The 12,235-nt window shown below is 42.9% G+C and overlaps 1 protein-coding gene across 2 annotated transcripts in view; it reads left to right on the top strand.

Moving 5' to 3' along the window:
• Positions 1-11,966, top strand: part of METAP1D (methionyl aminopeptidase type 1D, mitochondrial) — a 245,406-nt gene extending 233,440 nt beyond the window's left edge. For both annotated transcript variants that reach the window (XM_040357752.1, XM_040357751.1), the window contains 2 exons: positions 10,391-10,469; positions 11,836-11,966. In XM_040357752.1, the coding sequence (XP_040213686.1) occupies positions 10,391-10,469; positions 11,836-11,914 (158 nt within the window). In that variant the 3' untranslated portion in view covers positions 11,915-11,966. The remainder of the gene's footprint in view (positions 1-10,390; positions 10,470-11,835) is intronic.
• Positions 11,967-12,235: the final 269 nt, after the last annotated feature.

The raw sequence follows: 12,235 nt of genomic DNA, 5'->3' as shown, positions 1-12,235 counted from the left end.
CGTTTTGTGTGACATTATGTTCAATTTGCTTTTTTTCCTCCCTTTTTTGTTTTGTTCCAATACACACAAAGGGAATAAAAATGTGTATAGCAAAACATGTTACTGCAATACTTTTCTGTGAGAAATACTTGATTTTCTGGAAGAATTTCTGGGGTACCAACAATTTCGGCCACAACTGTATTTGATCAGCATTGTAATAATAATTCAAACAGTTATTTTTGACAATACAATATAGGCTTACTTGAAAAATCTTTCATGCTGCCTTTCTACTGGGCATCTTTTTTCGTGGATTCCCTGCATGCTTTGCAGCTTTCCCTCTACTGCTTATTTTTCTATTTCTCAAGACTACATATCCCCAGGTACCTTGCTGCTAGAAAGCAGTGATTCCTGTACTGACCCCACCTCCTGAAGCTCTGCTTCTAGCGTCTCAGTAGTTCAGAAGGCAGACTCTATGAAATGTGTGACACAGCAGTGCCTACTCACAGGAATTACTGAATATGTGCAACAGAATTCAAGGACGTAAATGTGTGGAGATCCACAGAAAATATATTTACAAACTTCCCAAGATTGTTCAGATTAATACAGGTAGGCTAGAAATAATTGAAAAACAATGTGAACATGAATATATGAATTTACAATTTGACCTTGCATATGCTTTAAAAACCTTGCTGCAGATCTTTACCTGCTTTAGTTCGCCAAGTATTGAGATTATTCCATTGCACATCTATAATATTGCAGTCAGGCCAAGTGTTGTAGCTAAAAATAAAAACAATTGCATGGCAGTATGTTGTAGATTTGGAGTTTATGCATGTGTTTGTAATATGGAACGAGATGTCCAAGCATTACCACATTGTTAACATTTATGTGCTTCCCAGCGGTAGAACACAGTCAGCTACTATCACAAACATAGAACTGTCATGCATATCAATCAGGCTCGCATATATTGTATATCTGTGCTGCAGTGCAATGTGTCTTTTGGAGCCTGTATACATTAATGGTAATGTGACTGCAGTATACCATATGTCTAACAGAAAGAAATTGTGCAAGAACAGTCATAGAATTGAAAGACGATGAAAACACAGACCATAACATGGAATAGGAGAGCGAAACTGCATGCATTTTTACACTGCAAAGGGGTGGATTTACTAAAGGAGTAGAGACTGTTCACTTAGGGGGAATAAGGTCAAGCTGTGTTCACATCAATCATCCAATCATCTGAAAGCAAAAATCCTTTTTTTTTTTTATTCTTTTACACCTGATTGGATTTTTGAAGCGAGCACATCTTCACTTTATTTACTAAGCTAATGGAACATTTACTTTGCAAGGCAAACACTCTAGGGAGTATTAAAGGATGACACACGGAGAAAATGCACCAATTTCCTATATGCACGATCTTTTAGTGTTTTTTTCACCAATAAAGTAGTTTTGCCCGACAAATTGATAATTTGTTGTGTGATAATAGTGCGCTGCCGTCCGTATACGTCCACCTCTCCTCTCCTTCCTGCAGTGCTCCTCCTTGCTCCCGGCTCTCTTCACAACAGAATTTACACCACTGTGCTAATAGTGTACATTTTAGATTTTTTTTTTACCTTAAAGTGATGGTAAACTCTGCTTAAAAAGAGTACCGTAATTCATTTTTATTATTTTTTTCTTGCTGATGCGATCCAACTTCCTGTTGGAGGCTGGCTACATTCATTCTCCATGGTCTCCCTGTATGTAGAATTGTAGACACCCTCTCTTTCTCGCTGCTGAGATGGACTTTGCACTATGAAGTATGGGCAAGAAAAAAAAACAGTCACTCCCAGTGCTCAGAGGTCCTCCACGGCGGGATAGGACTATGAAACAACAAATCCATAAACATCCGGAATGCCTGGTGGATGCAGCCCTCCTCGGATGGGGGAATACAATAAGAAGCTACTAAGAAACAGACAGGAAGGCGCAAGCACCTAGTGCGTTACCGAAAATCATTTATTGTATAATGTAAAGCTAGTAAAAATGGATACTCACAGAAGTGCAACGTGTAAAAAAGACAAGGCCATACAGTGCAGGATAAGCGTCTCCCAATGACACCCCGCTATGCTGGCAGGCTTTTCCAAAGACACAATGCTATGCTGGCAGGCTCTGCAATGACACCGCCCTATGCTGGCAGGTTCTCCAATGACACCCTGCTATGCTGGCAATTTCTGAAATGACACCCCTCTATGCTGGCAGGCTCTCCAAAGGCACCCTGTTATGCTGGCAGTTTCTGCAATGACACCCCTCTATCCTGGCAGTTTCTGTAATGAAACCCCTCTATGCTGGCAGGCTCTCCAACGACACCCCTCTATGCTGGCAGGCTCTCCAACGACACCGCGCTATGCTGGTAGGCTCTCCAACGACACCCCACTATGAAGGGAAGGGAGTAACCGCTCCAGGTGGGTGTGTTGGGAAAATCAGCAACGGTTCAGGAAATCAAGGGTGCTGGCAATGCACGAAGCAATTGATATGAGGAAAGACCGGATGAACAGCCGAACTACAAAAAAAACATAGGGTTGTCTTTATTATAAAAAAATTGATAAAAAATGCACTATAAAGCAAGCAGAACACAGGGAAAACAGCCTACGCGTTTTACACTCTGATTAGTGCTTAGTCATGGCTAAGCACTACGGCTGTCCATCCGGTCTTTCCTCATATCAGACACCCCGCTATGCTGGCAGGCTTCTCCAATGACACTGCGCTATGCTGGCAGGCTTCTCCAATGACGCCCCTCTATGCTGGCAGGTTCTCCAATGACACTCCTCTATGCTGGCAGGCTTCCTTCGCTAATGACACTTCTCTATGCTGGCAGGTTCTCCAATGACACCCGGCTATGCTGGCAGGCTTCTCCAATGACACCGCGCTATGCTGGCAGGCTTCTCCAATGACACTGCGCTATGCTGGCAGGCTTCTCCAACGACACCCCTCTATGCTGAGAGGCTCTCCGACACCCTGCTATGCTGGCAGTCTCTACAAAAACACCTCATTATGCTGGCAGGCTCTCCAACAACACTTGCTATGCTGGCAGGCTCTGCAATGACACCCCTCTATGCTGGCAGGCTTTTCCAATGACACCTACATTTTCCAATAAATCATTTTTGGTAATGCACTAAGTGCTTGCGCCTTCCTGTCTGTTTCTTCGTAGCTTCTTATTGGATTCCCCCATCTCAGGAGGGCTGCATCCTCCAGGCATTCCGAATGTTTCTATGGGCATTGTAGAGTGCATAGAGCAGTGTTGATGAAGGCAACTAACGTGCACTGCTCGTTCCAAAGAAGTAGAAGTGGGGGCGGGGGGGACATCATAGGGAGGCAGAAAAGCACAGTTAGAAAATAGATCACAGGACCATTAGAGTGGTAGTAATCCACAAAAAATAATAAAACCTTCTCTCTGCAATACTTACCTGGAAATGAAGCCCTCCAGCAGCATGCTGTCACCGCTGACAGGGCTTCCAACTTCACCTGGTCTTCCTTCCAGGTTCGAGGGCTGCGGCCATCTGATTTGGCCAAGCCGCAATATCGTCAATGCACGAGTCTCACAGCCATGGCACAGCTCTCCCAATGACACACTGTCCATTGAGAGTGAAGTGCGCATGCGCCGGTGACATCAGCGGCGATGCTTAAAGAGTAACTCCATTTATGTGCATTGCAGGGATTTTAACAAACTTTGTTGCAGAGTCTTACCTTTTGTTAAGGGTAAGCTCTTTGTTTCCATGTGCTGAGTAAATTTGCATGGGAGTGGTTTTATTGTTATCAGTCAGCTGCTGCACCTGCAGGGCTCTAATGAGGGAAGTAGAAAGGTCTGCATCCCTTTAGACGAGTTACTATTGGGAGTATCTTGCCAAATGTGACATTTTTGTTGTAGGGGATGCCTAAAATCTGACTTCTGGCAAAATCAGTAAGCCACTCACACAAGCAGGAAATTACCTTTCTTGGGGGTGTTCTGTACACCATCTGTCTACAGAATTCTTATTATTTTGCATTTTACATTGCAAACATTCATTTACAATATAACTTGAGTTGCAATTGTATTCGCTATATTATTTTTTTATTTACAATTTTTTTTTTGGAGTTACCCATTAAGTAATATATCTCATAAAAGGTACAAGTTTAGGAGATATTTACTGTACCTACAGGTAAGCCTTATAGAAGCTTACCCGTAGGTATAAATAAGCAGAACCACCTTTACTACCACTTTAAAGGCCTATGAATTAAGGTGAAAAACCTCCTGTGATGCATCAGCCCTCCAGAGCCCCCCTTTTACTCACCTAAACCTGGTCTTTACAGCGACGGGGACACGGGCACACCAGCTCCAGCTGGTGTATTGGGTCCTGATTGGATAGATTGATAGCAGCGCAGCCATTGGCTTCTGCAGCTGTCAATCAAATCCAATGACAGGGGGGTGGGGACGAGTCCTGCTGTCTGTCAATGGACGCAGCAGCAGGACATGGGAGCGCGCCCGCACGAGTGCCCGAGGGAGAGCGGCTCTCCAACGGGGCACGTGAGAAGAGGAGGAGCCAGGAGCGCCACTGAGGGACCTCAGAAGAGGAAGATCGGGGACACTCTGTGCAAAACCAGCTGCACAGCAGAGGTATGTATGACATGTTTGTTTTTTTAAACTTTATATATCCTTTAACCTCCCTAGCGGTAATCCTGAGTGTGGATCGGGGTGAATTTTCATTACCAAAAGCGGTAACCCCGAGCCAAATTGCAGGATCCAGACAGTTACCTACCTTGTCCCCAGGATCTTGCGATGTCTCTCCGCTGTGTGTGCAGGCTGTGTCTGCCGCTCGAGTTATCACAGTGCCGGGCTCCGTTCCTTGTGAGCGTCGCGACGCACGGGGGACAGAGCCCAGTCCCAAATTCAAAAAGTGAAAAACACAGAACACTTATCTTATAGATTACATTACTGTATCAAATTATTTCACACCCCCTTTGTCCCTAGTGGTCTGCCCAATGCCCTGCCTGCACTTTTATATTATAAATACTGTTCTTTCTGCCTGGAAACTTGAGAATGTCCATAGCAACCAAAAAGTGTCCCTTTGCGTCAAAAGTGCTTTTAGACCAGCTAGAAAACAGCAATAATAAATTTCAATCACTTGCAGAATTGAGCGATAACGATTTGTGGGGAAATTTGTCGTCAAACACTGAAAGTAATGACAGCGACAATTCTGTAACTGAGAAAATGTCAGTGTTTTTGATTTGATTACCTTTTTGAATAATTGTTATTATTATTATATTATTATTTTTTATAATTATTTATAGTTTTTTATTATATTATACTTTATGATTTTGTGTTTCAAACTTTATCATACCCGGGATGATTGTCTACTAGACTCTTGTTTGGACAGATTTAAGTGAGTTATTCCTAAGAATCATGCCGCGTACACACGATCGGAAATTCCGACAAGAAAATTTCCGATGTGAGCTTTTGGTTAGAAATTCCGACCAGTGGGGTTATTTACAAAAGGCAAATCCACTCTGCATTACAAGTGCACTTGGAAGTGCAGTCGCTGTGGATCTGAGGGGTAGATCTGAAATGAGGGGAAGCACTGCTGATTTTATCACCCAATCATGTGCAAGCTAAAATATTGGGCCTAATCCTCAAAAGAGATACGACGGAGTAACTGCTGTTACTCCGTCGTATCCCTGGTCCTAACTATGGAACTGATCCACAGAATCAGTTTCCCATAGTTAGGACGAAGATCCGACATGTGTAATTGAATTACACTGTCGGATCTTAGGATGCAGTACCGCATCCGCCGCTGGGGGCATTTTGCGTCGAAATGCCACCTTGGGTATGCAAATTAGGACTTACGGAGATCCACGAAGCTTTTCAGCTTCGTTTTTTCTCCGTAAGTTTTATTTTGCAAACGCAAAATTAGGGCTGCTTTTACAAAGTGTAAACTGTTTACACCTTGTAAAAACAGACCTTTCTTGCTAGCGACGCAATTTTTTTTTTTAATTTTAAATTAATTTTTTGGCGCCGTATCTTTTTTTTTACCCGACGCAACTTTATTGTCCCGTCGCAATCCACAAAGCCCGACGTAACGTAATTTCGCGCTATGCACGTCGGGAAAATTACGTCACGAGCATGCGCAGTACGGCCGGCGCGGGAGCGCGCCTCATTTAAATGGGAATCGAACCCTGGAGAAGAGGAACGCCTTGCACCGGCCGGATTTAAGTTACACCGCTCAAAATTTCTAGGTAAGTGCTTTGTGGATCGGGCACTTAGGTAGAAATTTTGCGGCGGTGTAACTTAAATAGGAAAAATTACGTTACGCCCGCTGGCTGAGGATTTGGCCCATTGTTTTTTACTTTCCTTGCATGTCCCCCTCAGATCTGCAGCGACTGAATTTCTAATTGCAAGTGAATTTGCCTTTCGTAAATGTGTATGCTCCGTCTGACTTTTGCTGTCGGAATTTCCGCCAACAAAAGATTGAGAGCTGGTTCTCTATTTTTCAGATGAAAACAGTTCCTATGGGAAAATCCGCTCATCTGCATGCAATTCCAACGCGCAGAAAACCATGCATGCTCAGAAGAGCCGAACTGCCTATTGAACTTCATTGATCTCGGTTCGTCGTACGTCTTGTACGTCACCGCGTTCTTGATGTTCAGAATTTTTGACAAGATTTGCAACACAAGTTTGAGCCAACATCTGTCGGAAAAAAATCCACGGTTTTCTTGTCGGAATTTCCGATCGTGTGTACACGGCATTACAGGTCTAGAAACTAAAACGCCAAATTTCCATGCAAAACATTGTACCGCTTTCTGACATAATCATACCGCCAGGGAGGTTAAGTAGTGGATGTGTATAGATTATTTTTGGAGAATAAGGATATCGTTTAATTTCACTTTAAAACATTGGCGCGTATGCTTTATTATTTTGGCGCTAACTAACATTAATAGAAACTGTTGCATATGACTTTCAACGTGATTTGGCACAGCTGATGGAACAACATATAGAATTTGTGTAATGTCATTGTGAACGGAAGATGCAGCAATATTTACACACACAAAAATAAAAAATGTACTTTTTTTAATTAATTCTCTATTTCTTTAGTAAATCACCCCCTAGGTGTGACTCCAGCCTACCATCCAGCCCCAGAGTATCCTGGCATTCTAGGAGGTATAGTTCCAAGGCAGAGAGGCTCCAGGCTGCCCACCTCACTCATGCTTTAGCTCTGATGAGTCCACCTGCACATAAGGACTGTTTCAGTTCTAGCTCAAGCCTAGCATTGATTATTTAGCTAATCTAAAACAATATTGCTCCCTGTCTCTGGATGAATCACTACCCTGTACACTTGAATCCCATTTTTGCAACAGGTATGTCATCAAACACCCAGCTTGTAAAGATGGCACAGCTGTAAACATTTAGAAAAAGAGGGCAATCACCAGTCTGTAAATTGAACCTTGATCCCCGCTGACCTCTTCTGCTGGCCTGTCTGCGCTTCCAGCATGTGCGAGGTTGTGTGTTGCTGCACACATCTGTGCCACATCCTTCACTTCTAGGCTAAATATAGCCAGCCTGCAAAGCTGCAGGGCTTGTGGAACTATAAATCCCAGCATGCCCCAGCAGCTGAAAGCCTTGTTTATTATATCGCCCTGCAGCTTGCAATGGACAGATTGCAGCCGACCACATTTTGTGTTGGAGGAAAGTCTGGCATATAAGGAATCGTTCTGTTTTACTTGTACATTATATATGTTTATATAGTTTTTTTTTCCACATCGTTTATAGAACTTAGAAAATAAAATTAATAATTTTTATGCACCAGTCCTCAATTAAAAAAAATAAAATTGCATGTGATATCTGAAGCTCTTCTACCATTCTTATGCCGCGTACACACAATCGGAAATTCCGACAAGAAAAGTCTGATGTGAGCTTTTGGTAGGAAATTCCGACCGTGTGTAGGCTCCATCTGACTTTTTCTGTCAAAATTTCCACCAGCAAAAATTTAAGGGCTGGTTCTCAATTTTTCCGAAAGGAAAAGTTCTCGTCGAGAATTCCGATCGTCTGTATGCAATTCTGACGTGCAAAAAAACTTGGATGCTTGAAATCAATTTGACGCATGCTCGAGTTCATTGAACTTTATTTTTCTCAGCTCGTTGTAGTGTTGTACGTCACAGCATTCTTGACGGTCGGAATTTTGTGTGAGGCCTCGTACACACGGCCGAGTTTCTTGGCAAAAACCAGCAAGAAGCTTGCTGGGGTTTTTTTTTGCCGAGGAAACCGGTCGTGTGTACACTTTTCGACGAGGAAACCGCCGAGAATCTCGTCGGGCCAAAAATAAAGCATGTCTTCTTTTTCCCCGACGGGAATGGGAAAATTTGGCTCGATGTGTTTTGCCCGTCGAGTTTCTCGGCCATGTGTACGAGGCCTGACCGTGTGTATGCAACACAAGTTTGAACCAACATTCCGTCGGAAAAAAATCCACGGTTTTCTTGTCGGAATTTCCGATCGTGTGTACTAGTGTATGATTGCAGACTTGTAATGGAGGTGACTATTTTTTTTTTTTATATATTTCGATATAATTTGCTCCAGCTTTACTAGGACAGATCTTGTGGATTTGATGCAATAACATATTTTGAAATGTATGTATTAGTGCCGGTTCACACTACAGCGACTTGGGATCCGACTTGTGTCACCCCAAGTCGCGCGACATGAGACATTCCATTGAAGTGAATGGAGCCGTCTTAATGTGCACTACTGCAGTCCCTCTGACTTCAGAAAAGGTTCCTGTACTACTTCAAGGCGACTTCTAGGCAACTTGTACCCATTGATTTCAATGGAAGTCGCCTCCAAAGTTGGATCACTGTCTTAACTGAAGCAACTTTACAGGAAGAGAAAATAGTTTACTCAGGCAAACCCCTCCCTCCTACAGAGCTGATTATTCTGTGATTGGCCACAGCCAAAGTCACCTGTCCTGGAGGCAGCTTTAAGTCGCGTTGTAAGTTGCTCTAAGTCGCGCTGAAGTCGCCTTGCAAAGTCGCGCTGCCCCTGTGTGAAACGGCACTTGGGTATGACGCAACATATTTCTACATTTTAAACAAATTATGTTATGAATTTGCATTGTGGAATTCTAACCAATAATTATAGAATGTATCATTTTTATTAGGGTTGTCCAGATACCGATACCAGTATCGGTATCGGGACCGATACCGAGTATTTGCGCTAGTACTCGTACTCGCGCAAATACTCCCGATACCAAAATAGAATACTTTTTTTTTTTTTTTTTGTGACATCGAACACAAATTGGATGGCACCATTGGATGGCACTGATAGGTGGCACTGGCATTGATTGAATGGCACTCATAAATGGATGGCACTGATAGGTGGCACTGGCATTGATTGGGTGGCACTGATGAGATGCACTAATAAGCTGCCTCCCTGCACTGATGCACTAATGGGCACTGATAGGTGGCACTGGCTAGCTGCACTTTTGGGCACTGGCACCGATGAGCTGCACTGACAGTGATCACTCCTTCAATGACATGTAGTTTTCCAGTACCGTATGCTAAAAAACAGCCCCACACCATGATGTACCAGTTCTTCATAATTCTAAAGAAAATATCTTTGGTCTGTATTGTGGTTTGAAAACGGTCACATGACATTAAAAAAAAGTATCGGTATTCGGTATCGGCGACTACTTGAAAAAAAGTATCGGTACTTGTACTCGGTCCTAAAAAAGTGGTATCGGGACAACCCTAATTTTTATCCAAGTATTTTGCCTTTAAGCACATATTGATTACTGTATTCAAGGGCAGTAGGTGGAGCCACGCAAATCATCATTTTATTCTCCAGGGGCCAGCAATGTATCTCCCTCATTATAAATTATTCCCTGTTTTTATCTTCCCATTAAAAAAAATTTATTTTAAAAAATTAGCACCAATATTTCACAGGTTTTGTAAATAATGTTTTTAGTTAGGTCAAATGCTGGGAAACACAATTGTTGTCAACCATCTAAATATGTAAACTTGTCATTTTGTAGCCCTGTGCCTTTCCACTTCTCAATATCTACAGCTAGACATCCGTATATTTTCTGTCTTGAATTTTATTCTCTGCTTCAAATATCCATTATTTTGGGTTGGCAGGGTCATTTCTTTCTTTTCTTTTTTATTTAAGATGTGGAAATCTCCCCCCTCCATGTTGATTAATATAGTGTTAATCTCTCTTGCCTGGTTATAATTTCCATCCCTTTGAGTCACATCTGCAGAAAGGAATGTGTTTATATTATATATTTACTGAATTAGTTAACCAAGCAAATTAGTTTAGCTCCCCATGCCTCCCACCCCCATTGAGCATTGCAGTTACCACCTAATGGAAATCTACATCAGCATCTTTTTCTGGAAGTCATAATTCATTTCTTCTTTCTTCTAGAACCCATTATAATGGAGGGCTCTCCTGATTTTAGGATCCTCAAGGACAAATGGACAGCAGTGTCACTGGACAAAAAAAGGTGATCAGTGTCAATGTGTCGCTTAACTATTTAGCTCCTGGATCATAGGTGTGCGCAGCCTATTGCATTAGGGTTTGCACCTCAAACACATGTTAGAAGGGCAGAGAGTGGCGTTGGTAGTTAATTTTTTTATTACTTTTTACAATTTCATTTAATTTTTTTTTTATTTTTACAATATTGTATTGTACAATCCTCTTTTTTTTTTTTTTTCTTACAATTTTTTAACCACTTCCATACCAGGCACTTACGCACTTTGAATGACAATTGCGTGGTCATTCTACACTGTACCCAAAACATTTTTTTTATCATTTTGTTCCCACAAATAGAGCTTTCTTTTGGTGGTATTTGATCACCTCTGCGATTTTTATTTTTTGCGTAACAACTAAAAAAAGACCGAAAATTTTGAAAATAGGCGGTGCTGGTATGTGGCTCTCATAGCCGGCACTGAGGGGCACTCATAGGCGGCACTGGGCACTCATAGGCGACACTGATGGGTACTTATGGGTGGCACTGATGGGTACTTATGGGTGGCACAGATGGGCACTGATAGGTGGGCACTGGGCAGGGGTGGGCACTGGGCACTGAGAGGTGGCACTGATGGACACTGAGGGGTGGCACTGATGGACACTGAGGGGTGGCACTGAAGGCATTGCTGGGCATCACTTGTTTATCCCAGTGCCCATGTTGCCAGTCAGTGCCCATTTGTGGGCACTGATTGGCATCTTTCTCATTTATTTTATTTTTTTACTGCCCCCTTCCCTGGTGGTCCAGTGTGGGTATCCGAGGGGGGCTTCGCTGATAAACAATCAACGTGAACCCCCCCTGTCAGGAGAGCTGCCGATCGGCTCTCCTCTACTCACGTCTGTCAGACGCGAGTGAGGAAGAGCCATCAACGGCTCTTCCTGTTTACATCGTGATCAGCCGTCATTGAACATGGCTGATCACGTGGTAAAGAGCCTCTGCCGGAGGCTCTTTACCGAGATCGGAGATGCAGGGTGTCAGACTGACACCCCGCATCAACGACCGCAGGATTTCACAACCACTTCCCGGACGTCAATTGTCTATTGACAGAGCGGGCGGTGGTTAAGAGCCCTATTGGGAAGCTTTGGTAAAATATCAGTGGTCTAAACAGACCCCTGATGTCTCACTTTTGGGACAAAGAAAGGAAATGTGGACAGAGGTCCATGAGTCCCTTTCTCTGCAGCCAAGCAGCAGAGGAAATCTGTGAAGCTTAGGGTGATTAGGGTGTGTCCAGGCACACCTGGCACACCCTGTGCGCACGCCTATGTCCTGGATGATAACTTACATGTATGCTTTTTTTTTGTTTTTGGTCTTTTCTTTAATGCTTGACAAATATGTTTTCCAGGTCAGCCCAGTTTGAACATACCATCATAATTACATCACTAGGAGCTGAAATCCTAACCAAAGCACCAGAAGAAGACTAGGGACATCTCTGGGCAAGGCGTGTTTAATAAAAACAACTGTGATAAAAAAAAAGGAAAGAAAAAGGGCTGTCACTTCTAACAACCAATCAGATTTCTGTTTGCATCAGTTTGGTGCAGTCAGAGTTTAATGCCGCTTGGTTTCTGTGGACTGCCGTACTCGGTGTATTGCTTTCTGTAAAGCCAGATACGGGTATTTTCATAATAAAGCCATAAAGACTAAAGTGCATTTGGTTTATTTTAGTACACGATGGGGAGATTTACTAAAACTGGAGCACTCAGAATCTGGTGCAGCTGTGCATGGTAGCCAATCAACTTCTAACT

This window comes from Rana temporaria, chromosome 6 (assembly GCF_905171775.1).
Source record: "Rana temporaria chromosome 6, aRanTem1.1, whole genome shotgun sequence".
NCBI classification, from domain to species: Eukaryota; Metazoa; Chordata; class Amphibia; order Anura; family Ranidae; genus Rana; species Rana temporaria.
Note: the sequence above shows the minus strand (reverse complement) of the source record. Positions and strands in the feature narration are given on the sequence as shown.